This window comes from Sceloporus undulatus, chromosome 2, assembly GCF_019175285.1.
Source record: "Sceloporus undulatus isolate JIND9_A2432 ecotype Alabama chromosome 2, SceUnd_v1.1, whole genome shotgun sequence".
Lineage (NCBI taxonomy): Eukaryota > Metazoa > Chordata > Lepidosauria > Squamata > Phrynosomatidae > Sceloporus > Sceloporus undulatus.
Genome location: NC_056523.1, coordinates 8441274 through 8468592, shown reverse-complemented (window position 1 = coordinate 8468592; position 27319 = coordinate 8441274). Strand labels below are relative to the sequence as shown.

The window sequence follows — 27319 nt, the reverse complement described above, 5'->3', positions numbered from 1 at the left end:
ATGAGTTTGGAGACTAGGGTTTGAATCATGGAAACCCACTGATTGACCTTGGGCAAGTCACAGCTTCAGAGGAAGGCAAAGGCAAACATCCTCTGAACAAATCTTCCCAAGAAAACCCTGTAGGAAGCCTTTGTTGGGTTGATTTAACACGAATGGAGGGCTGGTGTTGTGGATATAAATTCTTGCTTCTGTGGATCTTTGTACATGAGAACAAGGTCCCACAAAATTAATCTCCTGCTCTATTAAAGAGTCAACTATTTTGCGCTCCCATTATTTATCCAACAATGGCAGTCCAACCCCTGCCATGAATGAATACACAGTCAAAGCACCCTAACAGATGACCGCCCAGCCTCTATTTAAAAGCCTTCAAAAAAGGAGAAACCTCCACTCTCCAAGGCAGTGTATTCCACTGTTGAATAGCTTTTATTGTCAGCTCTTATTCCTAACTTTTAGGTGGAATCTCTTTTCCTGCAGTTTGCATCCCTTGCTCTATGTCCTAGTCTCTGGAGCATCAGAAAACAAGCTTGCTCCATCTTCAATATAACATCCCTTCAAATATTTAAATATGGCTATCATGTCACCTCTTAACCTTCTCCTCCCCAAGCTAAACATACCCTACTAAATTTCTTCTCAAAGGGTATGATTTTCAACATTTTGTTTGCTTGCTTTGGACACACTTAAGCTTGTCAACATCCCACTTTAAATGTGGTGCCCAGAATTGTATGTTTATCCTTATATAAGTAAATATTTCTGTCTTGATTGGTTAATGCTATGTAAAAACATGTTTTTGTTAGTTAACAGAAAAAAAGAAACTCGTATTGAAGATCCTGGGTTTTTATAAAAGCATATTATGGCTTTAAACTAAGTATTTAATGAAAACTTCAATCTAACTCAACCTATTTTCTCTCTCTTTGTGATCACACTACCGTCATGATCAAGCAACTCACAAAGATGAGAAACCATTTAAATGCTTGGAGTGTGGAAAGACTTACTTTCGGAAGGAACACCTCACTCGTCATCAAGCAAACCACATTGTGGAGAAACCATTTAAATGCTTGGAGTGTGGAAAAGGTTTTAGTCAGAAGGTCAGGCTTACTCGTCATCAAGCAACTCACACAGGGGAGAAACCATTTAATTGCTTGGAGTGTGGGAAAGGTTTTGTTTGGAAGAGAAGCCTCATTTGTCATCAAGCTACTCACACAGGGAAAAAACCATTTAAATGCTTGGAGTGTGGAAAGAGCTTCATTCAGAAGATACATCTCACATATCATCTAGGAACCCATGCTGGGGAGAAACCATTTAAATGTTTCGAGTGTGGAAAGAGTTTCAGTTGGAAGGGAAGTCTCACTTTTCATGAAACAACTCACACTGGGGAGAAACCATTTAGTTGTTTAGAGTGTGGAAAGAGCTTCAGTCAGAAAATATATCTCACTTCTCATCAGTCAACTCACACGGGAGAGAAATCATATAAATGCTCGGAGTGTGGAAAGAGCTTCAGCCGGAAGATGAATCTTACGTATCATCAAGCATCTCACACTGGGGAGAAACCATTTAAGTGCTCGGAGTGTGGAAAGAGCTTTTGTCGGAAAACGCACTTTGTTTATCATCAGGCAATTCATACCGGGGAGAAACCATTTCAATGCACAGAGTGTGGAAAGAGCTTCAGCCGGAAAACACACCTCACTCGCCATCAAATAATTCACACAAGGGAGAAACCATTTAAATGCATGGAGTGTGGAAAGAGTTTCAGTCGGAAGATACACCTCACTTGTCACCACAAAACTCATGCTGGAGACAAATCATTCAAATGCCCGGTGTGTGGAAAGAACTTCTGGCTGGAGCAACATCTCATTGATCATCAAACAACTCACACTGGGGAGAAACCATTTAAATGCTTGGAGTGTGGAAAGAGCTTCTGTTGGAAGAAAAGCCTCACTCATCATCAAGCAATTCACACAAAGGAGAAGCCATATAAATGTCTTGAGTGTGGAAAGAGCTTCTTTCAGAAGACACGACTCACTACTCACCAAGCTATTCACAATGGACAGAAACAGTTTGTATGCTTGGTGTGTGGAAAGTATTTCACCTGGAAGAAAAACTACATTCATCATCAAGTAACTCACATGGGAGAGAAACCATTTAGATGCCTTGAGTGTGGAAAATGTTTCAGTTTTAAGAGATACCTCACTCGTCATTATGCAACTCACACACGGGAAAAGACGTTGAACTGTTTGGAGAGTGGAGAGAGCTTCCATATGAACATTCATCTCACTCCTCATCAAGCGACTAATGTAGGGGAGCAATCATTTGATCCCTCGGAATATGGAGCAAACTGTGATAACACAAACTTCTTTTAGCATTGAGTTCAAAATGATATTCAATTATTGGGATTGCTAAACTCTGTTTCTGAAAATATTCACCAGTTTCCTTTGGTGAAATACCTAATGAAATATCTAGAGAGATCTTGTAGCACATTTGGGACTAACTAAAAGAAAGAAGTTGGCAGCATGAGCTTTCCTAGACTCAAGTCTACTTCCTCAGGTGCATTTGAATTCTACCTAATGAAGTGTGATTGAAAATACTTAATATCGAGGAAGAAAGGATAATTCAAGTTTGTCCTCTCAATAAATGCATAATAATTACTGGACAATATTTATTGCCATGTCTAAAAATATACACAGTAAAGAGGTTAGATAGATGTCTCAAATCCTGTATAGGTTTAAATAATACATTTTGTATTGCTTTCTTGAAAGATAGGAGTTGAGAGTTTTATCTAGTTTAATCTGAACAATGTATGTTTGAAATTCTCTTTTGTATGTTATTATCTTAATGTATTATTTTTGCAGTGAAAACTGTATGCTCCTATTAAGGAAAAGAAGTTAATTACAGGTTGAGTCTCCTGTATCTGGAATTCCGAAATCCAAAGCATGTCAAAATCCAAAATTGTGCACATGAGTAGCAGGGATGATGACACCTTTGCCTTCTGGTGGTTCAGTGTACACAAACTTTATGTCATGCACAAAAATATTTAAAATATTATGTTGGACATGAGTTGAACATGAGTCAACAGTGTGATGCGGCAGCTAAAAAGACCAATGCGATTCTAGGCTGCATCAATAGAAGTATAGTGTCTAGATCAAGGGAAGTAATAGTGCCACTCTATTCTGCTCTGGTCAGGCCCCTTCTGGAATACTGTATCCAGTTCTGGGCACCACAACTAAAAAAGGTGTTGACAAGCTAGAGTATTCCCAGAGGAGGGCAACCAAAACTGTGAAGGGTCTGAAAACCATGCCCTATGAGGAACGACTTATGGAGCTGGGGATGTTTAGCCTGGAGAAGAGATGGTTAAGAGGTAATATCATAGTGAAGTCGAAGATTTCTCTGTAGATGCCAGCCACAGATGCTGGCGAAATGTCAGGTAGAAAATCTTCTAGAACATGGCCACATAGCCTGAAAAACCCACAAAAAAACAATAATAGCATAGTCCTCTTTAAGTATTTGAAGGGGTGTCACATTGAGGATGGAGCGAGCTTGTTTTCCGCTGCTCCAGGGAATAGGACCCAGAGCAGTGGATGCAAACTACAGGAAAAGAGATTCCAGATCAACATTAGGAAGAACCTCCTGACAGAAAGAGCTATTTGACAGTGGAAGACACTCCCTTGGAGAATGGTGGAGTCTTCTTCCTTGGAGGTCTTTAAACAGAGGCTGGATGGCCATCTGTTGGAGGTGCTTTGATTGTGAGTTCCTGCATGGCAGGGGGTTAGAGTGGATGGCTTTTATGGTCTCTTCCAGCTCTATGATTCTGTGTACAAAACTACCTTCAGGCTATGTGTATAAGTGTATATGAAACATAAATGAATTTTGTTTAGACCTGGGTCCCATCTCCAAGTGACCTCATTTTATATATATACAAATCTTCCAAAATCCAGATTCCTAAGCATTTTCAATAAGGGAGACTCAACCAGTATTAAAAATTACCATAGTTGACTTTAGGAGTCAAACCCATTGATCCTCGTGTTAAAATTCCACTAGTTGTTTCATGTGCTTGCAACGTTGAGGTTGAACATTAATTCCTTCAAAATGTGGGAAACAGTTATTCCCATTTATGCTAGTACTTTTCTTGTACTTTAAAGGTGCTGCCCCCATTCTGGATTTTTCCCCTCTAGATGGACTAGAAGGGATATAATACAATTTATCCAAGGGTACATTGGCAATTCAACATGTCTGGAAACTGTATGTTTGGAAATGGCTGTCCTAAAGTATGAGAGCTCATCACTCGTATATTAGAGTCTGTTCAAATAACACTTTGTGAATGATCTGTATATGTGTTTTCTGCCCCCTTCCATCATCTACAACATGCATGCTGTTTACTTGCCCCTCAAACATCTTGCTTATTAAAAGTTGGTAAGAAGTGGCATTAAAGGCTAATGAGGAATGATCTAGTGACTAAGTGTGTGGATTTAGTGACATATATTTTGTTCCAAGAGTGTGGGGAATGGGAGCAGAGGAAGAGAGATAGGAACCAAAAGAAGAGGAAATTTGGTGGAAAGTGAATGCAGAAAACCTCCAACATACATATCCATGCAATGGCTAGCAGTGAATAAGCAATGCTAAAGGATTGCAAAGTAGTTCAGTAGGATTTATTTCTGTGTCTGAAGAGAGCATGGATCTTGCTAAATGAATCTTTTGACTCAAAACATACAGCTCTGCCCCACCAAATTTCTCCAAGCCTTTGACCCATTGAATGAGGGAGTGGGCGGAAAGGAGAATGCAGAGAAGAAGGTGGCTAAAAAAGGATAGCCAAAAAGGGCTGAGGAAGATTATTTACTGTATATACTCATGTATAAGCAATTTTAGTCAAAAACGTGACCAAAAAAACTGGGTTGACTTATTCACATACTGTACCTTAACTTTTATCGAAATAGGAATCACTACCTCCTTTGAGTAAAGTGGCGAAAGGCGGGAGCTTAGTCAACCTTAGTCTAAAGCACCGACCACCCTTATCCTCTCTGCTGTGGGGCTGCTTCTGGCCTTTTTTGAAGCCTGGGTGAAAAAATGACAGTGTGTTTTGGCATCGTTTTCCTGTCCTTCATCCTTTCCAGTGAAATTCTTTACAATGAAATGCACTATTATATGACGGGGGACACCTGGCTTGACAACAGCATATATGTAAGGGATCTAAGAGGCCTAGTAGACACTATATGAAAGGGATCTAAGAGGCCTAGTAGATACCAAGTTGAACATGAGTCAGTAGTGTGATGCAGCAGCTCAAAAGGCCAATGCGATTCTAGGCTGTACAGTATATTGTTTAGATCAAGGGAAATAATAGTGCCACTATATTCTACTTTGGTCAGGCCCCACCTGGAATATTGTGTCCAGTTCTGGGCACCACAATTCAAAAAGGATGTGGAGAAACTGGAACGTGTCCAAAGGAGGGCAACTAAAATGGTGAAGGGTCTGGAAACCATGAAGCCCTATGAGGAACGCCTTAGGGAGCTGGGGATGTTTAGCCTGGAGAAGAGACAACTAAGAGGTGACATGATAGTCCTGTTTAAGTATTTGAAGGATGTCACATTGAGGCTGGAGCAAGCTTGTTTTCTGCTGCTCCAGAGAATAGGAACTGGAACAGTGGGTTCAAACTACAGGAAAAGAGATTGTTCCTAAACATTAGGAAGAACTTCATATGGCAGTAGGACACTCCCTCAAAGTTCTGAAAGGCATGTATCATGTAGAGCAAGGGGCATGATAATGCATCTTTCTGGGTCCTATTAGAGTCTATCCCACCCCCATAATTTATAGATATGCTCTTGAAATAGTCTGGAGACTAAGGCCCTGTACAGTCCAGCAGTTTATGCCAGCCTGTATGCGAACTAGGGCTGAGCATCCACATGGCCCCAGCCTTAGTTTTGCCGCCCTGCCACCATCATGGTGTGTGCCCGTCCATGTGGTGCGTGCCAGGATGACGTCTGTGGCGTGCAGCACCCAAATGGTGATGGCTGGAAGGGGCATCGTCATGGCGCACGAGCGCACCAATGACACCCCTTCTAGGAAGCTGCTCAGAGCAGCATCTTTTGGGAAGCTGGAGCACAGACCTGGGGTATAGCCCCTTATTCAATAAAAAATAATTTGACTGATTTTTAAATATGCTTTATACTTGAGACCTTAATACCACTCTGTGTTGCATCTGAAGAAGTGGGTTGATATCAAGGAAAGCTCTTGCTAACATAAAACCCAGTCTGTCTTCAAGTTACTGCTACATTTCCCTTCCTTCTCCCTTACTCCTTTTTATGCCTAGAGACCTGGGTTCGAGTCCCAGCTCAGCCATGTAAATCCACTGGGTGACATTGGTCAAGTCACATTCTCTCAGCCTCAGGGGAAGGCCATGGCAAACCTGCTCTGAAGAAACTTGCCAAGAAAACACTGTGATAGGGGTTGTCTTGGAGTTGCCATAAATCGGAAACAATTTGAAGTCACACAACAACAGCAACAACAACGATTCATGGTGTGTCTTACAATGTAGAAATAATGCAGTTTGATGCCACTTTAACTGCTGCGATGACTCCCATCCTGTGGAATCCTGGGATTTGTAGTTTTGTGAGGCACCAGCACACTCTGGCAGAGAAGGCTAAAACTACAAATCCCAGGATTCCACAGGATGGAGCGACAGCCCTTAAAAGTTGTGTCAAACTATTACTTCTACATGGAGGCCATGGCAAATCCCCTCTGAACAAATTCTGCCAAGAAAACCCCATGAACCTAACCCTAACCTTAAATCAAAAATGATTTGAAAGCACACAACAACAACAGCAACAACATTTTTGAAACAGTTTCAAGCGTGTGTGTGTGCCAAAGTGCAAGGAAAACCTGAGAAAAGGGTTTGTGTGGGTGTGTTTTGTGAAAATGCAGGGAAAACCTGGAGAAACTGTGTCTGTGTCAAAGTGCATTGAAAATCTGGAGGAAAAGTGTGTCTGTGTGTTTGTGTGAAAGTGAAAAAAAATCTAGAAAAAAGTTGTGTGTGTGTGTCAAAGTGCATAGAAAACCTGGAGAAAAAAAGTTGTGTGTGGGAAAGGGCAGGAAAAACTTTGAGGCAAAGTGTGTGTTTGTGGTTCAAGTGCAGGGAAAAGAAAGAGGAGGGGAGCCTCCTGGGCTGCTCAGCAAGAGGGATATTATTATTGCCTCCTTGGTTTTGTGAGGGTTAATGCAAGAGACCCTTCTTCCTAGAGAGGAAGGAAATGTGGGGAGGAGGAGAAGGGGAGGATGTGCTCCCCCAGCCCCCCAAAACAAACCCCCTTCATCCTCCCGGTCCTGGGTGCGAATGCTACCAAGGAGCCAGGGGTCTTGGGCAGAGGGGGAGACCCTGTGGGAGGAAAGAAGAAGAGGAGCCTTTGTCTCTCCCATTGAAGGGGAGCTGGAGCCCTGGAGCCATCCGCACTATGCAGTTTAAAGCGCTCTGATACCGCTTTGGGACCCTGGTTCCTCTGGAGTTCTGGGGGTATAGGCTCTGGATTCTCTGTGTAAGGCTCCTTCATAAGAGCAGTGGTTTTGTTCTTTTAAAATAGTGTGTGTGTGTGTGTATATATGTGTGTGTGTGTGTATGTGTGTGTGTGTATATATATATATATGTGTGTGTGTGTGTGTATGCATATATGTATATATATACTGTATATGTGTGTATATGTATATATAGAAGCATTAGTTGTTAACTGCCTATGTATATGTGTGCATATATACACATGTATATGTATATGCATATATGTATATATATGTGTGTGTGTGTGTACATATATGTGTCTGTTTATATATGTAGATATAGAAGTATTTATTGTTGTTAACTGCCTATGTGTGTGTGAGTACAGAGACATACACACACACACACATGTGAGTATATATATATACTGTATAAGTATTCTATCAGATGAAACCATGGCAAGGAGAACTACACTCATCCCTCCAGATCTGCAGCTTTGACATTTGCAGATATGATTATTCACAGATTTTATTAGTATGTTCTCTCTAGGAATATCTAGGTCCTCCAGCACAACTCTGTGGTCAACTTTAACCAGAAGTCATACTGAAGGACAGAGAGATTCCTAGAGAGGTGTTCTCTCAGGTAAAAACATAGTGTTTTTGTTATTTGCGTTTTTTCCACATTCACGGGGGTCCTGTGCCCCTAGACCCCAGTCAATGTAGAGGGAACACTGTAGCTAATAAAGTTGAATGATCAGAGAAAAATGGATAGAGGTATTTACAAGTGACTGGAAACCTCTGAATGGTTTTCTTCAAAGGTGGAAGTGGCGGGAGTCTGGGCGTTAATGCTTATTTGTAGCTCTGTTTTCTTGAGAAGGGGTGGTGGTCTTTTTCACAGAAACACTGATTATCTCTATGGTCATTTGGTCAGTGTGACTCTGTGAGAAGGTCACTTTCTGTCCCCTCCTCCTCTTCCTGGGGGTTAAGAATGTTTTATTGCTCTTTGTTCGCTCTGCTTTTCCCACCCAGCCTTCAGCCAGCATGGGTGCACAAACCAGGTAGTGCGTCTAAGATGCTCTTCTTCTTTCTTACACAGGCCTCACCTGGAATACTGTGTCCAGTTCTGGGCACCACAGTTCAAAAAGGATGTTCAGAAACTGGAGCGTGTCCAAGGAGGGCCACCACAATGGTGAAGGGTCTGGAAGCAGTGCTCAGCGAGGAGCGTCTTAGGGAGCTGAGTATGTTTAACCTGGACAAGAGAAGGTGAAGAGGGGATATGATAGCTCTTTTTAAATATTTGAAGGAGTGTCATATTGAGAATGGTGCAAGCTTTTTTTCTGCTGCTCCAGAGACACACGGAGCAATGGATGAAAGCTCCAGGAAAAGAGATTCCACCTAAACATTAGGAGGAACATCCTGACAGTAAGAGCTGTTTGAAAGTGGAAGAAACTCCCTTGGAGAGTGGTGGAATCTCCTTCTTTGGAGGTCTTTAAACAGAGGCTGGATGGCCATCTGTTAAAGGGGATGCTTTGATTTAGATTTCCTGCATGGGAGGGGGTTGGACTGGATGGCCCTAGTGGTCTCTTCCGACTTTATGATTCTATGATCCTACCTACCCTCATGGAGTTAGCTCTAGGGACTTTTCTACCAAGTACAGGTTTTTCTTTACTATTTTTGTAGAACCTAGATGTAACAATAAGGTAAGGTTCTTTTGTCTACCTATGTATCCTGTTTATTTGCCTTTTACTATAGACCTGTGGAGTACGCTTGCTGCTACTGCTGCTGAACTAAGCTTACGAATTTTTATTAATAGTCCTTATTTCTTTATTTGCATAAAATTACAGAAATTCATACATACATTCTTTCATTCTCACATTCTTCTTCAATTCTTCTTCTTTTTTATAACTTACACATATAAATCCTTATGATCTCCACATTTAAGCAAAACAGCTAAAACAAACTTCCTAATAACCAAATCCTGAATATCACCTTTATTATTACCTTTTTAAAATTCTACTTCTTCTCTACTCTTCTTATTTACTTGCTACCATGCATCTCTTATTATTATTGTTTTGTTATCTATTCCTATTTTTTGTTTTCTCTTAATTCTTTTCAATACTTCTCAATTATTTCTTTTCTCTTATTTTAGTCCCGTTCTATTTTTTCTTTCTTCCTTATTTTATTTCATTTCTTCCTCATTTTTTAACCTCAACGATTTTCTACAGAGGAAGGAATATAGTTGGTATAGAGAGAGCGATATATATATTGGGACGCAGTGTAGTGCAGGGGCTGAGCATAGGACTGTGACTCTGGAGACCAGGGTTCGAATCCCTGCAAAGCCATGGAAACCTACTGGTTGACCTTGGGCAAGTCACACTCTCTCAGCCTCAGACAAGGGCAATGACAACCCCCCTCTGACCAAATATTGCCAAGAAAACCCCACAACAGGGTCGCTTTAAGGTCACTATTAGTTGGAAACAACTTGAAGTCACCCAACAACAACAATACAGTATCTCTATCAGTACAGGTTGAGTCACCCTTATCTGAAATTGGGACCAGAAGTGTTTTCAGATTTCAGAGTACAGTATTGAAATTTTGGAGTGTTGGCATATGCATAAGGCATTTCCATCTTAAAGATGAGGACCTAAGTCTAAACATGAAATTACATTTTTTTATACACCTCATGCACAATATTTTATACACAATATTTTAAAAATAATTTTGTGCATGAAACAAAGTTTGCAGACACTTGAACCATCAGAAAGCAAAGGTGTCTCTAAGCTCAGCCACCTATGTGGACAATTTTGGGTTATCTTGGATTTTGGAATTCGAGATACAGGAGACTCAACCTGTAGTATAGTTAGAATAGTATAGAATTCTCCATAAGTACAAAGGAGAGCTGGTTAATAAAATGTGAATAAACTAGCAGAAATGGATAAATTACCAGAGAAAAATTAATGAAAGACATTTACAGAAGACTGGAAACCCTAAACTGATTTTCTTCAGAAGAAGTAGGAGAAGGTGATCTCTGTAGTATGATCCAAAACAGACTTTTTATTATTTAATTTTTTTTATATCCCGATACAGAGACTCAAGGCAGCAGAAATTATCCAGTTTGAGACCACTTTATCTGCCCTTGCTGAATGCTAGAGAATACTGGGAACTGTAGGTTTGTGAGACATTTAGCCTTTTCTGTCATAGAGTTTTGGTGCCACAATAAACTAAAAATCCCAGGATTTGAAAAAAGACTAAAACCTTTTTTATTCACACAGGCTTTTAAATCAGAATTTTTCTAAAAGAACGGGATCGGGGGTGAGCATTGTTTTAACTGTTTTGAAGAGCTTTTAAAAATTTTTTAAACTGCATGATTTCTTTCCCCCCCTTAATTTCTGTAATTTTTAAAAGTGCAGTATTTTAAAACTTTTAATATTTTTTTTAAATAAGAAGACTATAGAAAGGCTTGGATCTGATAGAGAAGAAACAGTATGTAACATTTCTTTTTATCTTTCTTCTACTTCATCGGAGATGGAAGACAGATGCAGCCAATATCTGCTACCTCATCTCTTTTCAGCAATGTGCGGGATGCCACTTTTTTGAGACAAAACCAGGTAGGGGGCATGATCCCTAAGAAATCATAAAGATCAGGTTGCATGCAAATCTGTGCGCATGAAGGAAGCTCACTTTTCACTTTTGCCTCTGTCAAAGTTTTCCACTGCATGATCAGTGAATAACCTGTGCAAAGATTTTTTGATTAGTGTGTTAGTGGTTTTTTTAGTTAGTGTGTTTTGCTCTTAGGTGCCAGAAGTTGCACATGCAGTTGTCCTGCCATGTTTTACTGGGAAAGTTAAGTCATGGGTTATGTATTAGTAAAATACTATTGCAGAAGCCTGATGATTTCAGCCACAGGTGCTGAGATAACTCTGGTGGGGAGTCAGGCATGAGTCAGGCCTGTTTAAGGTTGTCCCTATGAGAAGTGCCTAGCTGTAAGAATAAAGAAGGGGTGGTGTGGGAACAAAAGGGGGAGACAGTGTTTATGAATTATAATAAGAATTGAGCCGACCAGGAATTTGAAAATTTGTGTAGTTTAATTAGGAAACGTTGATGCTTCTGTTCAGTTCTAACAATGGATCTATTGTTACTGAATAAAAGTTTACTGAGTTTTAACTACTGTAGCCTGAATTTCTGGACTAGGTGTCATGCTGGACTTGACATTAGGTAACCTTTCCAGTTACAGGTGGCATTTGAGGAGGTGGCTGTGTATTTCATGGAGGAGGAATGGGCCCTCCTGGATCCAGACCAAAGGGCTCTGTACAGGGAAGTCATGGAGGAGAATGTGAGGAACATAGCTTCTTTGGGTAAGTCTCCTTCTTTCTTCTCACTGATTAACTACACGTTGATCAGTTGCAGGTGTCAGAAATCATGGAAGCCTCTTCCTGTTCACAGTATAATATTGTAATCAATGTATAATATTGTAATCAATTTACTTTGACACATTGAGTCCTAAGTTTGGGAACAACATGGAGTACAAACAAAGATGGTGATGATTATGTTGATCTGTTCACTTCACCTCAATTTCCCTTCCTCTATTTTTCTGTCCGGTTACATAAATTCAGACCTTTCCCTCCTTTATTTCAGGTTGGGGCAACTAGTCCTACTCACGTGTTGTTGGCCTGCAGTGCCCCATCCGTGATAAATTTTCTTTCCAGGCTGGCCTTACAGTTTCAGCTTTAGGCCTCCTATCATTCACCTTGGCCTTTCCCCCACCCCTAATCCCTTCCTGGAGTGGCTCCTTGGCCTCAAGGTGACTGTGTTGTGGACCAGTGGATGTACTGTTGTGGTGGGTTTGCTGTGGTAAACATGACCAGACTCTCCACCAGCTTGAATACTCAGAGACAGATGTAAAAAACAAATAAGCAGAGGTTTATTAAGACACAAGTAAATACTGTATATACTCGACTGTAAGTCGACCTCATATATAAGTCGAGGGCAGGTTTAGGGGACAAAATTATGGATTTTGATATGACCTGTGGATAGGTCGAGGGTAAAACTTAGGGGCATGCAACAAAGGATCTAAATGATGAAGCACAGGAAAATGATGCCAAAGAACCTACAAAATTCTGGCAGGCATAACTGTTTGTGCTCACCCTAAGGGCTGGATGGATGAGGGAAGCTCTTCAGTCATTTTAGGCCTCTTAAAAAGTTGTGTCTCCTCACTTTCTCACATTTGCAGGAGGTGATATGCAGGAGAATGATGCCAAAGGAAAGTCCCACCAGACATGGTTGGAAGAAGACAAATCTAAAAAGAATGAAAAGCAGAGAACAAAAATAAAAGAGAAGAGGAACAAATTTGCTACTTCTTTTGGTGGGGACATTTGCAAAATCTCAGCTCCCAAAATAACAGTGAAAGGAGAGGAGAGAAGTAAATACTATTGTTCATTATGTGGGAGAAGCTTCACTTATTGGTCCAGCCTTAATCTTCATAGAAAAAATCACACAGGGGAGAAATCTTTCAGATGTGGAACATGTCAAAAGTCCTTCAGTAAAATGGAGTCCTTGATTTCCCATGAAAAAATTCATACAGAGGAGAAACGCTTTAAATGCTTAGAGTGTGGAAAGAGTTTCAGACGTTCCTCACACTTTTTGATCCACCAAAGAATCCACACGGGAGAGAAGCCTTTTCGGTGCCAGGAATGTGGAAGAAACTTTGCTCGGAAGGATTATCTCACATCTCATCAAAGAACTCATACAGAAAAGAAACTGTTTAAGTGCCTGGAGTGTGGGAAAAGCTTCAGTCAGAATCTAGATCTCTCTTGTCATCAGGCAACTCACAGAGGGCACAAACCATTCAAATGCTTGGAGTGTGGGATGAGTTTTGATCGTTCTTCGCAACTTATGATCCACCAAAGAATCCACACAGGGGAGAAACCATTTGAGTGTCAGGAGTGTGGAAAGAACTTCAGCCGTTCTTCACACCTTACGACACACACAAAAATTCACAGAGGGGAGAAACCATATAAATGCTTAGAATGTGGAAGAAACTTCAGTCATTCTTCACACCTTATGAACCACCAGAGAATCCACACAGGGGAGAAGCCATATCCATGTGTGGAGTGTGGGAAAACATTTGCTCGGAAAACTTATCTCACTTCTCATCAGAGAACACATACAGAAGAGAAACCATTTAAATGCCTGGAGTGTGGAAAATGTTTCAGTCAGACAATACATTTAATTTATCACCAAGCAACTCATACTGGAGAGAACCCATTTAAATGTTTGGATTGTGGAAAGAGCTTCAGATGGAGGTCAAAATTACTATCTCACCAAAGAGTTCACACAGGAGAGAAACCATATGAATGCTTAGAGTGTGGGAAAAGGTTTCGTTGGAGGTCACAACAGGTGGTACACCAAAGAATTCATTCTGGGGAAAAACCATATAAATGTTCAGAGTGTGGGAAGATCTTCAGTCAGAGCTCAAGCCTCATCGTGCATCAACATCTTCATAAAGGGGAGAAACCATTTAAATGTTTGGAATGTGGAAAAAGATTCAATCACAGCTCAAACCTGATGCTTCACCAAAGAATTCATACAGGGGGAAAACCATTTATGTGCTTGGAATGTGGGAAGAGCTTCAGCCAGAAATCAACTCTTAAAGTCCACCAAACAGTTCATACAGGGGAGAAACCATATAAATGTATCAAGTTTGAAAAAAACTTCAGGGAGAAGAAATGCCGCAGTATTCATCAAGCTGCTCACATAAGGGAGAAACATATTCAGTGCCAGGAGTATGGAAAGAGCTCTGCCAGCCCTCAAATTCCATGACACAACAACAAAAATTCACAGAGGGGAGAAACCTTACACTCTAGATGTACTGAGTATTGAAAGATCTGCAGTAAACCCTCATAGCTTATTAGCCACTACAGAATCATCACTGTGGGGAAGACATTTACATTCTTGCAGTGTGGAAAAAGTTTCCTTTGGAATTATTATCCCCCTTAAAGAGAGAAACCCCTTAAAAGTCTAGAATGTGGGGGAAAGTTTTAGTGACACCAAACACCCCAATTATTATCAAGCAACTCAAACAGAGGAAAAGTCATCTAAAAGCTTGGAATGTGGAAATAGATTTCTTAGAATGCTATTTTATATGCAGTGATTCACAATAAGAGAAATTAGTGGGGAAAAGTTAGATACTACATGGCATTCTATTGATAGGAAATAATTTGTTCTGAAGAGAATAGTGCTCTAAATGCCTAGTATGAATTTTTGTTACCGAGTGGCAACACTGATTTTAGATTAATTTTAGATGAATTTAGATGAAGGTTGAGAAGGCTACATAGAATGAGATCTTGAACTTGCTAACTACCTCTCTCAAAACAGTGTTTCTTTTTGATGAAATTAACCATACTGGTTAATATATTAATGATAGGCAACTAAGAATTTAGGTATGTGAAGAAGAAAGAAATTAATATTATATGCAGGATGCACAAAGGCATGACCAGGCTCACAATGAACAGTTTGGGGAACAGATAACAAAAGCTAATTTGAAAAGGGGTCTTGAAAATATCTAAAACAGAAATGCTGAGAAATCTACCCTTCAAAGTCCAAGATCATTTGAGGGTAAAAGAATTATAAAATGTACAAGGATACCTCAATTAACAAATTAGATGGATTCTTATCCTTTATTTCTTTTAACAGAAATTTTGGTACCAGAAGTCACAATAACATGGAAAGAAAAGGGGTAGGTTTTTGCACTATAAAGAAAGAGGACATTTGAACATGTTTCAGCAGACGTTTTATTCAGAACTAACTTTATGCACATATGAAATGAAACAGCCAGGTCAGGCAAGTGTTGCATAAGTAAACAAAAACATTTTGACTCTTCTAGAGCCCACTTGAAAGTATCATCCAAAATGCATAGCAGGATGATTTTTTCTTTCTTTCGCCAGCCTCCATTTTTCTTATGATTTTCATTTTGATAGCAAAACTTATAGATCTATGCTTTATTAACATGCCAAGGTAGCCGGTGAGTCGGGCTATTCTCTATTTTGCTCTTCACAAATGCTCAGTAAGTGATTCTAGAGGCAGCTGCTGTTTATCTTGTCTGTTGTACATATGCACACACAGGTACAGTAGGATCACCTAGACTGGAATCCCATTCTTTCTCAGGTCAGGCTTTCTTGCTTTGTTGGTTCAATCCAACACTGGAAGTCCATCTTTTTCTAGTCCTCCTCTATCATCACCCCCCGCACTGCCCAACTAGATAAAAACAAGAAATATGGCAGATGATCTAATGTCCTGTAAAAAAAAAGGAACTTCCTTTAGGGTTTATTGTACCAAAGTGTAGGTAAACATCTCTTTTCCTATGCCAAAATGAATTTCCTGAAACAATACATGTAAATTTCCTTTTTTTTTTTTTTGCAAGCGCATCCTGAGTATATTCTTCAGTTTCAAACACAATCTCATATTATATTAGCTCTTCTGCATTCTGCTTAATATTGATACCAAATATTCCTACAGGTACACACTTTGTATATAGATGACAGCTCCCCTTTTAGACAGGAAAATGTGATATGTAGGATGTACTGTATATACTCATGTATAAGTCTAGAAATTTTAGTAAAAAATTGACACCCTTTCCCAAAACCTGAGTCGACTTATCCACGGCTCAATGTAAGTACTGTACTTTAACTCTTGGTTTTAAAAAAAGGAACCATCCCTTGATAAAAGGCAAAAATGTAGTCTGTTCAAGAATCACTAACTCCCCTCTACTTTCTCATCCATACATCCTTTACTTTGAGCACCAACAGTTTATGCCTGCTGGAATATTATAAGTTATTTGGCATTTTTTCCCTTTGCTCCATCCTTTGTTACATGCCCATACGTTTTACCCTCGACTTATCCACAGGTCATATCAAAGTCCATAATTTTGAGGGTGGTAGACCCAAAAACCTGCCCTTGACTTCTACATGAAATTGACTTAAAGTTGAGTATATACGGTATGTGGTATCCTTTCCACTTGACAAATCTCCCTGTTGTTGCTGTGTGCCTCCCAGTTGTTTCCAACCTATGGTGATCTGAAGGTGAACCTAGCACAGGGTTTCTGGGGCTTAGACTGTGTGACTTGCCCAAGTGGACTTCCATGGCTGGATGGGGAATCACAGCCTGGTTCCCAAAATCATACATAGTCCAATGCTCAAACCACTATGCTTTGCTGATTCTCAGGACAACTCCTTGACAAGCTGGAGTGTGTCCAGAGGAGGGCAACTAAAATGGTGAAGGGTCTGGAAACCATGCCTTATGAAAAGAGACTTAGGGAGCTGGAGATGTTTAGCCTGGGGAAGAGAAGGTTAAGAGGTGGTATAATAGCTCTGTTTAAATATTTGAAGAGATGTCATACTGAGGATGGAGCAAACTTGTTTTCTGATGCAGAGATTAAGACCCAGAGCAATGGATGCAGGAAAAGAGATTCCAGCTCAACATTAGGAGGAACTTCCTGACAGTAAGGGCTGTTCGCCAGTGGAACACACTCCCTCGGAGGATGATGGAGTCACCCTCCTTGGAGGTATTTAAACAGAGGCTGGATGGCCATCTGTCAGGGAAGCTTTGATTGTGAATTCCTGCATGACAGAATGGGGTTGGACTGGATGGCCCTTGAGGTATCTTCCAACTCTGAAAATCTATGATCCTACCCCTACTGGATTTCCTAGAGGCATTCAGGAATGGCAATTTTAATTTCAAATAAGTTGATTCTCCAACTTATATCCCACCCAATGCAAAGGCAGATATTTTTGGGTTTTTTTTAACAAAAATAAGGTAGGGGGTCTTCAGTCCAGTTCTAGCTTTGTTTTCTGGGTGCTACCAAGCCTAGCTGTGTGTCACTAATGGATCTGACTCCTTCACTGCTGGATTTTGCCCACCCTCAGACAACACCTGTTTTTGAAGAATTAAAAATCTTAAGCATTTCTTATAGCAAATAAACTTGTTTTAAACATGATGTATTGAAGAATGATCACCTTGACAGGAAATTGTACTTTTAATAAAATATGAAAAATGGATCCCAAGATTTTTCTCTTGCTGCTTTTTGTGACTACAATCCCAAAGGCTGAACACATCTAAAGCAAATTTTGGCGTATCTCTTTCCCCCACTTAGTTTGAAGTGTATTAATATGCTCCAAGTAATTTATTGGAATTAATATGGAGAAACCATCCTTGGCATGTGGAATGATCTTCTAAAAGAAGTCAGAACTGTTGCTGGCACACTACAGAAATAACACAACTTCCACAGCTCAGAACTATGGAATTCTGGGATTTGTAGTTTGGTGGGGGCTTGAGAGGACTAAATATCTCACAAATTCCAGAATCCCAGAACATTGAGTAATGGCAGTTAAAGTGGTGTCAAACTGCTTTATTTCTGCAGTGTGGATACATCCAAGAAGTCAGAATTTACTAATTTGCAAGTAATTCATATGAGGAAGAAACCATGTACAGTTTTGGGAGTGTAAAGCATCAGGCAGAATGAAAGCTGATCAAATATTATATAATATTCTATAAAAGGGAAAGCATAGACAGGTTTATGGTATACGACAAAGCATTATACATCAGGTTGGGATTCATATAGTCTGCCATATGTTGCTGGCATGCACCTCCAGCAGTCCTAGCTGGCATATCCAATACTGAGAATGCTGGGAAGTGCAGCTCAATGGAGAGCGATATGCTTCCCACCCTTGGGTGGGGGTTTTAAAGGGTTTTTTCTCCCTTACAAAATAAACCCTGATAAACAAAAGCAATCCAGATAATTTAGGGTTGATGGTACACACACTCAGAAATCACTGAATCCACACGTTGGGTATCCACATGGTGGGTAGGTAACCTTCCCTATCAGAAAAGCAAGGCAAAGGAAAATGATCCACTATCTATGACCTCTCCTTTTGTTACTTTGCCTGCTCCATAAAGTATCTGATATAGGGGGTGAGGTATGCAGAATTACCACATTAGAGGATTTGATACTCTTTCCTTCTTGAACCCATGACCCAAGAATAATGCAGTAGAAATCATATTTAGCTTATTTATTAGCTATTTGCACATCAATTATTGGGCTACAACCACTTACTACTGTCACGAGGCAGAAAGATCTAGTAGCACCTTTGAGACTAACTGAAAGAAAGAAGTTGGCAGCATGAGCTTTCATAGACTTAAGTCAAATGAGGAAGTAGACTGAAGTCTACCAAAGCTTATGCTGCCAAGTTCTTTCTTTAGTTAGTCTCAAAGGTGCTACAAGATCTCTCTACATACTGATTCTACAGACTAACACGGCTATATCTTTGAATACTGTCAGGAGGCTGAAGAGTTCATCACAGTGGAGATAATTTCGGCATTAAAGACATTAAAGCTTATTTAAAGCATCCCGCAAATAAAGCGAAAATGGCGAGTAATTGTGCAAATGATTATCACACACAATCGTGCAAATAAAGTGATATTGGAAATGCATTGTTGCTGTAATTCCAAAAGTAAAAAGATGTATGTTAATGCTTCTTTGTGACCACTTTAATGGTGAGTTTTGTGCGACGTTGTGTGAAGTTGCGTCATGTAATTTGGTGATTTTTCCAGGATATTCAAGGGATAAACTTCCGATCTCCTTCGTGTGATAAACAGCCAATACAATTTATAAATAATAATACTGGGAGGTACTTTTAATATCTGCCTTCAGACCATACTGTAGGATAACTGGTCAATGCTGCATAAAGTAACTAAACATTTTCTTTACTTGGATGCTCTGTGAATACAACTTTGCTGTGGCTGGGCTTCCTTTTTTCCTCTAAACTCCAGTTTGTTTCAAGCAAACAAGGACCAAACGGTGTTTTATGACCCACGCGTTGCAATTAGAGATTAAACAATGCAACAGGGAACTCTGGCTAGTTTAAAACCAATACAGTACTAGACACCCAAAGCCTTGAAGGGAATGCAGAAGTCCAGGTCTCACGCCTGACTTGGTATGCTGCACCCAGTTCTGGGCACCACTATGACCCTGTGAATCAAGACAGTTCACAGGAAAGTCACTGAACCAGTGTCATCCAGTGAATGTTGAGACCCTGAGTGGGTTAGAATCTGGACCTAGATCAAGGGAAAGGGGAATGCAGAGAAGAAGGTGGCTAAAAAGGATAGCCAAAAAGGGCTGAGGAAAATTATTTACTGTATATACTCATGTACTGTATAAGTCTAGCAATTTTAGTCAAAATCTTGACCCAGAAGTCTGAGTTGACTTATTCACAGGTTAATGTAAGTACTGTACCTTAACCTTTATCAAAATAGGAACCCTCCCTCCTCTGAGTAAAGTGGCGAAAGGTGAGAGCTTAGTCAACCTTAGTCTAAAGCACCGACCACCCTTATCCTCTCTGCTGTGGGGCTGCTTCTGGCCTTTTTTGAAGCCTGGGTGAAAAAATGACAGTGTGTTTTGGCATCATTTTCCTGTCCTTCATCCTTTCCAGTGAAATTCTTTACAATGAAATGCACAATTATAGGATGGGGGACACCTGGCTTGACAACAATATATGTGAAAGGGATCTAAGAGTCCTAGTAGACACCAAGTTGAACATGAGTCAGTGGTGTGATGCATCAGCTAAAAAGGCCAATGCGATTCTAGGCTGCATCAATAGAAGTATAGTGTCTAGATCAAGGGAAATAATAGTGCCACTCTATTCTGCTTTGGTCATGCCCCACCTGAAATAATCCTGTGTCCAGTTCTGGGCATTACAATTCAAAAAGTATGTTGAGAAACTGGAGCGTGTCCAAAGGAGGGTGACTAAAATGGTGAAGGGCCTGGAAACCATGCCTTTTTAAATATTTGAAGGGATGTCATATTGAGGAGGGAGCAAGCTTGTTTTCTGCTGCTCCAGAGACTAGGACCCAGGGCAGTGGATGTAAGCTACAGGAAAAGAGATTCCACTTCAACATTAGGAGTAACTTCCTGACAGTAAGGGCTGTTAGAAAGCAAAACACACTCCTTCAAAGTGTAGTGGAGTCTCCTTCTTTGGAGGTCTTTAAACAGAGGCTGGATGACCATCTGTTAGGGATGCTTTGATTGAGAGTTCCTGCATGGCAGAAGGGGGATGGACTGGATGGCTCTTGGGGTCTCTTCCAACTCAAGATTCTATGATTCTATGAGAGCGTCCCAAGGATAAAAAAGTTTTAATACTACTGCACTAAACTGCTTGCTTGCTACCAAAAGTGGACAAAAACCCAAATAAAATGTTGGGTTGTATGAGTGTACAACTCAGTTGTACTGTGTGTGTGTACATCTAGATGCTGTACACTCACAAGGATCCTAAAGTTTAAAAAAATCTTTTACAAAACTGTATTTTATTTTGCTTGTTTTAAATTAAATCTGTATGACCTGTTGCCATGGACATTCCCTTTTCATCTGAAAATGATGATACCTTTGTTTATTAATACCAAATAAAAGAGGCACTGGCACGGATGATCAATCAGTTTAATAAAAAGAATATTTTAGTAAAAATATTGCAATATCTTTTAAATTGACACATCCCAAATCGGTCTTTTATTATGGCTTTGATCCACAGAGCAGCAGTCCGCCATCGAGAAGATCTAACCTAAATTACATGAAAAAAGTAAGTAGCATCAGAAATCATACATCTTCCAAAACAGTAACACAAAATTGTTCTATCATTTTTAAGTAAAATATTTAAATCTTACTATGTATTATTATTTATTTTATTTCACTTATATGCTGCCGTTCTCCCAGAGCGGGAACCAAGGCAGCTTACAGACAAAATCAATTAAAAGCGAACACAATTAAAATAATCACAATAAAGGTTTAAAACAGTATAAATTTTTTAAAACATATGAAAGTTAAAATAAATAAATAAAGAAAGCACACAACCTAATAAGAGGTCTCCCTGAGAGCAATTACATATTAAAAGATCGTAAGATCTCAGGGTAGCATACGCCTTCAAAAAAGTAACAAACTGTGTCACTGAAATGGGAAAGGGTGCAAGTTTGCATTTTAATGAAAACAATGCGTATCTAAAACCAACAACTAACCTGTTTTAAAAAGAAACCTGTTCATACATGAATGTCAATAGTGAAAGGTAATTTTCTGTACTCACACTGAACTATTTTTTTCTCCCACTTTTTAGGATCTAGCAATCTCATAGCTATAGCTGGGGCCTGATCCGTTGCTGCTACACTCTCTACCTAGATCCACTAACCTGTTTCTAAGTTTTCATCCATAATGTATCTTTTCTTTAGCAGGTGTTTCTTCACTTCCTTACTCTCAATGTAAATTTCAGACACCAAGTGACAAGGAATATAGCCTTGTTTTTCTTCACATTCGCCTCTGTAAAAACCCTTGTCATCTTTGTCTCCAATAACTTTTAGAATCTGTCCCTCTTTAAAGGATAATTCCTCTCTAGCTGCCTCAGAATTAGGAGACGTTATTACAGGATCATAGTCAAAGAGTGCTACAAACAATCTTTCTGAGTCATCGTTAAATGTATCTCCAAAAATTAAGCTTCTTTGAGTGCTTGAATTAGGCACTGAAGACGTGGTTTGGCTCTTTCTCAAAGCGAGGGTTATAATGTCTTCTTTTGTCAGTTCTATCAGAGATGTTGGCCTCTCTTGCAGCCTCTCAGTTCCTTGACCATCATACTTCACTCTATCCTTCTCCTCTTTCTCTATGTCTGAGAGATCAGAACTATAATTGTGGTCACCGAGAAGAGACTTCCAACTTTCAGCTCTTGATACTTGCTCCATTTCAATTTTAGAAACCTTCAGGTTAGAGAGTTCTTTGCATAACTGCTTCCTTTGTTTAATGGGTTTCTTCTTAAAGAGACCCTTCTTTGGTATAAACTCTTTTGAAAATACACCGGACTCAGGACTCCAGGAACCTGCGCCAGAATTTTCAGGATAATGTTGCAAAGGTGAATCGTTTGCTGTCATATTGCTAAACTGGGTGACGGGATAAACACGGATCTTTTTGCTGTCTGGTTGGCTTTTAAACGTGGGGTTTCTACCATGCAAATTTTCTTCTGACCATTCCTTCTGAGTGTCTTCAGCGAATACGTGCGATGCTGCTTTGACAGAATTGGCCGATTCCCCACATCCCAATGCAGGGAAAACGTGTTCTGAAGACTGCTTCCAAAGAGAGGTAGGTGGGTTGGAATAACCCTTATCTCCACTTCTTGCACGGTGAGAAGTTGACCGCACGGAAGAGGATCCCTGATTCTGAGTAATGTTCCCTGGTATGGCAGTGTCTGGCTCTTTGCAGTTAGAAGTAAAGTGAATTGTGAAATTGTTATCTGCACTGGGCAGGTGGGAGTAAAAAGGTCCATCTTCAGACTCGGGAGCCTGGAGGCAGGGAACAGGTTTTGACAATAGAGAATGAGGTATGTGCAATAAAACCGGTGGAATTAAAGCAGGAACAGAATCCACAGACTCTCCGAAGGGGGACAGCGTTCTTACAGAAACCTTCCAGGATCCGTGAAACATAAGGAGCTGAGATGCCGCTAATGAAACACTTCCAGCCGTTGGCGACATAACTTGTGTTACTTTCTTTCCATTTATATAAATAGCATAGCCAGTGACTTTTACCCCGTTGGATGATCCCACTTTGTCAATTGTTACTGGTAGCCAGCTAATAATGAGAAACCCTGCAGAAGAACTGGGCTGAACTTGGACATCCAGGGGAGCGTTAGGTGGCCCTGCTAACAGGGTAGTAAATGTAATTACGCTCGATTTCTGTTCCAAGTGGCCTCGAGGAAACAGCTCTTCATGAGGAGCCCGAGTTTCTACTTTTATATTGTACTGGTTATTGGGTTTTAAGTTCCGGAAAGTATACCAATAGATCCCTGCCTTTGTTATATCATATTCCTTTTCATTAAGATATATTGTATGATTATAGTTGCTATTACTTGGCAACCAAGTGATTTCTGCAGATGTTGCAGTGTAGTCCCGAATCTCCAAGTGGGTCGGTGAAATATGGAAACTATTTCCTATAAGGAAAGTACATTGGAACTTATCGGAATTTCCTTTGTCCGTCACACTTTGCACTGAAATCCGATAGGAACGAGACTTTAGGTCCAGGTTCTCAATCACAGCTTTCATCTGGCTGCTGGGCTTCACATTGCAGCATAAATCTCCATTTATATAGATGTTATAGCTATGCACTTCCCCACAGTTGTCTAGTATAGGGGGAGGATCCCAGCCTATGACAATGGATTTAGCAGACTGTCTGATAAGAGTCAGATTCTGGGGATAAGGCACGGCTGTCTGGTCACCACACGGTCCTCTTCCCAGTCCGTTGGACAAGAGATTAACACACACGTCTTCGTCAGGGCTGTCACTCTTTTCTTCACTGCTAGCATTTTGGCAGGGGCAACCAATTTCATGACAGCAACGATAAGATATGTCAGTTGCCTCTGAAGGAACAAAACTTATTAGGTCATTACCCGAAACTTCTTCTACCAAATTTGAAGGTACCATGCCTCTTCTGCCATCCATCAGCTCCCCTTCATAGAAGCCATCTTCATCCATGTCCCCACAGATATAAACATACTCTCCAGCTGTGAGGGGAAGCTCTGCCTCAGGATTCTTGTTAGGGCCATCAAAAGGATCATAGCTGTATCGTGCTAAAAAGACGCGAAGTTTTGCAGGGCCTGGGTTTTCCTGCTCAAAGTTTATAGAAACCGTATCTGTCTCCAGTTCTTCTGCTTCACCTACTATATCTTCCTCTTGATTAAAAGAGGATTTAGAGTTATTCTGCTTGGAATCAGATTCAGATGAGTCTGAGTGTGATTCTAGCTCTTTAGCTGTTTGTGGCAGACCAGTACAATCTATAGAAGCGGAGTCTTTATCATTTATGTTCTTACCATGGTGGAAATTGTGACAGCTATCGTCGTTCCATTTTTCTTGGCAGATTATGGATGTAGAACTGTAAATTGCATGAAATAACTCTGCTTTCAGAGATCCAGATTTCTTATTCTGCAGTTCTTGAGCCAAAAGATCAAAGTGTTTAGTCTGACTATGACATTGGTTTTCTAATTCTTTTACTTGATGTTGAAGTAGTTGTACTGCTTCTTCATTTTCTCTTTTTGTTTCTGTTTGGATTTTCTGGAGCTGACGTATTTCTTCCTCTTTCTTCTGTAGCACTAATAAGGTTTCCTCATGTTTGGATGCTAACTGTTGTCGTCTTTCCGCTATCTCTTTCAAGTTGTTAATTACCTGTTCTAAATTCTCCACTTTGCTTTCAAGTCCCTTAGTTGACTGGACAGCAGAATTGCGATCATCAGTTGCCTGAATCAATTTCATCTTGATTTCAGCATTTTCATTTTCAATCTTCTCTATCCATTCATTCTTCTTTTGGAGTTGAGAGTTTTCCTCAGTAATCCTGACATTTTCCTTCAATACTTCTTTAAGCTGCAATTCCAGATCGTCATATCTCTTTTGCTTTTCCTCCATTTCGTGTTCAAGAGTTTCACACTGTTTGCTTTTTTCAGAAAGCTTCTCTTTTAATACTTGTAAGTGATATACACTATCTGAATCTGTTTGTAAAAGGCTGTTTCCATCGTTCTGAGTGCCATTTCCAGCTGGCTGCAATTCCAATTCTGTGTTTTTTACAAATGTATTCTCTGCTTGTGATACCTGCTTTGGAAAAGATGTGTCCTGCAAATGTGTCTCTAACGGTATTTCCTGTATGTTACCAGTATAATCTGAACTCACTTTAGACTGCTGGAGAGATTCCCTCAGATTCTTAAGCATAATCTGTCTCTGTAATCGCAGGATTTCTCTCTGAGATTCTCTCAGCAAGCGATCAAAATCATAGATGTTGAGCAAAGAGCTGCTCTCCTTGCTTGCAGACAGTTTGGCATGCAGCTCCCAACATTCTCTCTGTAAGGCGTCCAACTGTTTGTCTTTAGTAAACAGGACACCAGCTTGCTCACTCAGGTCTTTGGCCCGCTGCCGAGCAAAGGAAGTCTTGTACAGGTCCATATCCGAGCAACTCATGGCCAAGGGGATTGGGCCATGGCCGATTCTGAGGCTGGATTCTTGGAGTCTCTTGGCCCTTTCCTCCAGCCTCTTGGCGATGCTTGCCAGCTCAGCGTTCTTCCTCTTCAGCCGCTTCACTTTGTCCTTCATTTCAGGGAAGCTGCTTTTCCTCAGCAGGCTGTTCTCCTCCTTGAGATGGGTGCACCTTTGCTCCAGACCTGCCAGAGCTTCCAAGAGGTCTGCGTTCTGCCTCATCAGCCGGTCATAATTGCTGCCTGACAGCCACTCCGGGGTCTGGAGCTCCTGCTGTGGCTGATCCTTAGCAACATCCAAAGGCCTTAAGACATTAACTTTCCCTTCTGGGGGTGCGTCCTCAGACTCATCCTGTTTAGCCGAGTCCTCCAAGAGCGCCTCTTTGTCCAAAGCATTCCCAGGCACCAACTGCTGCTTCTGGGAGCAGTCGGCCTTGCTCTCCACGTTGTTCTCTTCTTGCTGGAGGAGCAAGGCCTCCTGCTGTTGTTGCTCTTCAGGGGACTGGCACTGGTGGTTCAGGTTGCTGTCCACAGAGCGGGATTTAGAAGCTGCGCAACAGGCAGCCACCAGGCTCTCCAGGGACCGAGGCCTACGCTTGGCTGGTTTGGGGCCGCTACTGTTAGAAGAGGCCTGTTTGTTGGTGGCTCTCTGAGGGCCCCCCAGTGTCGAGGCCTGGTCCCCTTCGAAGCGCTGGAGGATGTACTTGAGGAAGAGGCTCCTCTCCAGCTCCAGCTCGGCTTTGAGGTGGCGAATACGGATGGCCTGCTCGCTGTCGACCTCCCAGCGGAGCTTGCCCAGGACTTCTTGGAGCTTGGCGCGACCTTCGCTGCTCAGGCCAGGCCCTGGGCCTCCTCCTCCACTTTTTGGGCCTCCTCCTCGGTTGACTAACTCCTCGGCCAACTGGCGTTGGAGTTCACGCGCGTGTCGCATGGCGGAGTCCCTCTCCCTCTGGAGCAGCTCCTGGGCCTCCCTGAGCTCAGCCTCCTTCCAGCGGAGGAGCTGCCGGATCTCAGCCTCACGCTCTCTCATCCCTTCCTCCTTCATCTGGTGGAGCTCACGGGCCCGCTGCTGCTCCCACTTGGAGCGGAGCTGGTCAGACAGGCGCTGACGCTCTCGCTCGGCTGTCTCGCGCAGCTCACGGGCCTCCAGGGAGAAGCGGCGGCGGTTCTCCTGAGAGCGGAGGCGCTCGGCCTCCAGCTCTGAACGGAGCGCCTCCAGCTCACGGCGGTGGTCCTCGTGGGAACATGAGGAGGAAGATGGTGGCTGGCCACTTCCAACTCCTCCTCCTCCTCCACTGTTGGGTTGGGACGAGGCCCTGCTGCGAGGGGATGAGTGGGACGTACCCAAAGGAGGAGAAGGCCCGCCACCGCCACTGCCTCCGCCTGAGGCGGGACTGTCTCTAGTCATGCTGTGTGTGCGGCTGAGCAGAAATTTGGCAGGTCAACAGCATGCATGCACGTGCCTGACTCCGCCTCTTCCTCCTTCTCTTCCAACCATTGCTTTTTGACCGTTGGTCACCTTCTGGAACATTCGGGGTTGCTCTGTTCTGATGCCCCCTCCCCTTCCCCTGCCATTGTGTGTGTGTGTGTCTCTCTCTCTCCCTCCCTCCCTCCCTCAGTCAAGGAGGACTAGCTCCATTGTTTAGAATAGAACAATTCTGGTTCTTTAGGGGTTTTTGTTTTTGTTTTGGATTTCATTTCCCAGAAGCCTCAGCCATCTTGGCCTCAGGGATTCTGGGAGCTGAAGTCCAAAGGACCTAGAGGACCAAAGTGTGGGAATCATTGGCCCACTAGGTTTTTTTTTTTACTTCAGTTCACAGAAG

The 27319-nt window shown here is 41.4% G+C and overlaps 2 protein-coding genes across 2 annotated transcripts in view; one reads left to right on the top strand and one right to left on the bottom strand.

Annotated features, from left to right (window-relative positions):
* The window catches only part of LOC121923569 (zinc finger protein 420-like), a 21197-nt gene extending 5431 nt beyond the window's left edge, over window positions 1-15766 (top strand). Inside the window, exons 5-8 of the mRNA XM_042454110.1 lie at window positions 940-2356; window positions 10967-11075; window positions 11696-11822; window positions 12698-15766. Of these exons, the coding sequence (XP_042310044.1) occupies window positions 940-2356; window positions 10967-11075; window positions 11696-11822; window positions 12698-14286 (3242 nt within the window). The 3' untranslated portion in view covers window positions 14287-15766. The remainder of the gene's footprint in view (window positions 1-939; window positions 2357-10966; window positions 11076-11695; window positions 11823-12697) is intronic.
* A 5239-nt stretch (window positions 15767-21005) lies between these two features.
* Window positions 21006-26904, bottom strand: LOC121923567 (peripheral-type benzodiazepine receptor-associated protein 1-like). The gene is made up of 2 exons (XM_042454107.1): window positions 21690-26904; window positions 21006-21071 (listed from the first exon to the last, which is right to left on the bottom strand). The coding sequence occupies exons 1-2, from the start codon at window positions 26902-26904 to the stop codon at window positions 21067-21069; spliced, it is 5220 nt and encodes a 1739-aa protein (XP_042310041.1). The 3' UTR covers window positions 21006-21066.
* Between the last annotated feature and the right edge of the window lie 415 nt (window positions 26905-27319).